A 2,407-nucleotide genomic window follows, 5' to 3' on the forward strand; every position below is an offset into this window, starting at 1 on the left:
CTTAGTAATTAATATATTTTAGAAAGAATGTACATCATAATGCTTGATGGTTTGATGGCATATATATAGTAGACCAAAATGTGGTATGGTGTAAACACATGAGAATTAATCACGGTATTGGGGCTTTAAATTCTGTTCAATCATCCTAGAAATTCGTCCAATTAGGTGACATCATGATTGCATAATTCATGCACACGTGAAAAAAATGGATGAATTGCATGCATAATCATATTTTATTCCAATATTAAAGTCAATTAAAGAATTCAAATTCCACATGATTTGATTTGACCAAAATTTGTAAGCTATGATTACGTTTTTTAATCAATTATCTCTTAATTAGAATTTATAATTATTAATAATTAACATATTCAATTCCTATTAAATGGCGAATAAAATATATGTGAATTAACTACGAAAAATTCTGGATTCTACAACCTACCCTCTTTAAAATAATTTCGTCCTCGAAATTTACCTTGGGTTAGTTGAAAAGTTCAGGATACTTGATTTTCATCTCATCTTCAATTTCCCAAGTTGCTTCTCCCACTCCATGGTTACGCCATAGGACCTTGATTAAGGGAATTTCCTTATTTCTCAGTACATGAATCTTTATTTCTGGTATCCTCAATGGCATTTCTTTATAGGTTAAATCATGTTGTACATCTAAAATCTGATGGTTGATTACATGACTAGGATCCTGCAAGTATTTTCGCAACATTGATACATGAAAAACATTATGTATTGCTGAAAGTTCTGGTGGCAGTGCTAGTCTATATGCCACATCTCCGATTCTTTCTAATACATCGAATGATCCAATGAATCTTGGTCTCAATTTTCCTTTCTTTCCAAATCTAAGTACTCCTTTTATTGGAGCTACTTTCAGAAATATTGTCACCAATTTGGAACTCGAGATCTTTTCTTCTTCTATCGGCATAGTTTTCTGCCTATCTTGAGCAACATTAATCCTATTTCGAATATTTTCCACAACCTGTACTGTTCGATTAATCTCGAGTCTAAGAATCTTTCTTTCTCCAACCTCATCTCAGTAGATAGGTGGTCTGCACTTCCTACCATGTAGTTCCTCGTAAGGTGACATGCCTATAATTGCTTGAAAACTATTGTTATAGGTAAATTCTACTAAAGGCAAGTGTGATTCCCAGCTACCACCTAGATCTAGTATACAAGCTCTTAACATCTCTTCAAGTATTTGAATCATCCTTTCGGATTGTCCATCAGCCTGTGGGTGATATGCAGTACTAAATTTTAGTTTTGTTCCCAAAGCATTTTGTAGACATTGCCAAAATTTTGACTTGAGTCTCGGGTCTCTATCTGAAATAATAGAAACAGGAACCCCATGTAACTTGACTATTTCTTTGACATAAACCTGTGCATATTGTTCCATGGTAAATGTCATCTTAACTAGAAGAAAATGGGCTGACTGTGTAAGACGATCCACTATTACCCAGATAGCATTGTTCCCTTTAGCCGATCTCGAAAATCCTACCACGAAATCCATGGTAATATGTTTTCATTTCCACTCCGGTATATCTAGTGGTCTAAGCAAACTTGAAGGTCTCTGATGTTCAGCTTTTACTTGCTGACAAACCATACATTTACTTACAAAAAGTCCTATTTCTCTTTTCATATTTTTCCACAAAAATGTATTTTGAAGATCTCGATATATTTTCGTACTGCCTGGATGTGCTGTATAAATGGTAGAGTGTGCTTCTTCGAGAATTTCTTTCCTTAATCCCTCATCTTTAGGAACACATATTCTGCCTTTATACATAAGTACCTTATCATCAATTATCGCAAATCCTTTTTGCTTGTCTGTACCAACTCCAGCCATGATTTTACACAAAAATGGGTCATTTTTCTAGGCTTCTCTAATCCATTCTCTAAGAGTGGGCTGAATCATTAGAGCGGCAACAATAGCTATTTTCTGTACAGAAGGTGCACCCCCTCTAGCCTCAAATTTTCAAATTCTTTAACTAACTGTTTTGGAACTGTCAACTTTCCAACTGTCTTTCTATTCAAAACATCAGCAACTACGTTGGTTTTACCTGGGTGGTAAAGAATGTTGCAGTCACAGTCTTTAACCAACTCTAGACATCTGCTTTGTCTCATATTTAACTCTTTTTGAGTAAAGAGGTATTTGAGACTTTTGTGATCGGTTTATATCTCATATTTATTGCCACAGAGATAGTGACGCCATATTTTTAGTGCGTGAACTACTGGTGCTGTGAGTTCTAAGTCATGCGTTGGGTAATTCTGTTCGTATGGTTTCAAATGTCTAGAGGTGTAGACTACAACCTTTCCATATTACATCAACACACATCCCAAACCTTGTTAAGAAGCATCAATGTATATAACGTATCCTTTCGAATCTTCTGGTATAGTTAGTACTGGC

The 2,407-nt window shown here is 35.0% G+C and overlaps 1 protein-coding gene across 1 annotated transcript; it reads right to left on the reverse strand.

Annotated features, from left to right (window-relative positions):
• Window positions 1-478: 478 nt before the first annotated feature.
• LOC111383219 lies at window positions 479-931 on the reverse strand. Its single transcript, XM_023007303.1, has one exon. The coding sequence runs from the start codon at window positions 929-931 to the stop codon at window positions 479-481; it is 453 nt and encodes a 150-aa protein (XP_022863071.1).
• Between the last annotated feature and the right edge of the window lie 1,476 nt (window positions 932-2,407).

Source organism: Olea europaea, unplaced genomic scaffold (assembly GCF_002742605.1).
Source record: "Olea europaea var. sylvestris unplaced genomic scaffold, O_europaea_v1 scaffold2631, whole genome shotgun sequence".
In the NCBI taxonomy this organism is placed as follows: Eukaryota; Viridiplantae; Streptophyta; class Magnoliopsida; order Lamiales; family Oleaceae; genus Olea; species Olea europaea.

Bases quoted from the DNA above. Each gene is read 5' to 3' on its own strand.
- LOC111383219 (XM_023007303.1), bottom strand. From the start codon at position 931: ATGCCGATAGAAGAAGAAAAGATCTCGAGTTCCAAATTGGTGACAATA.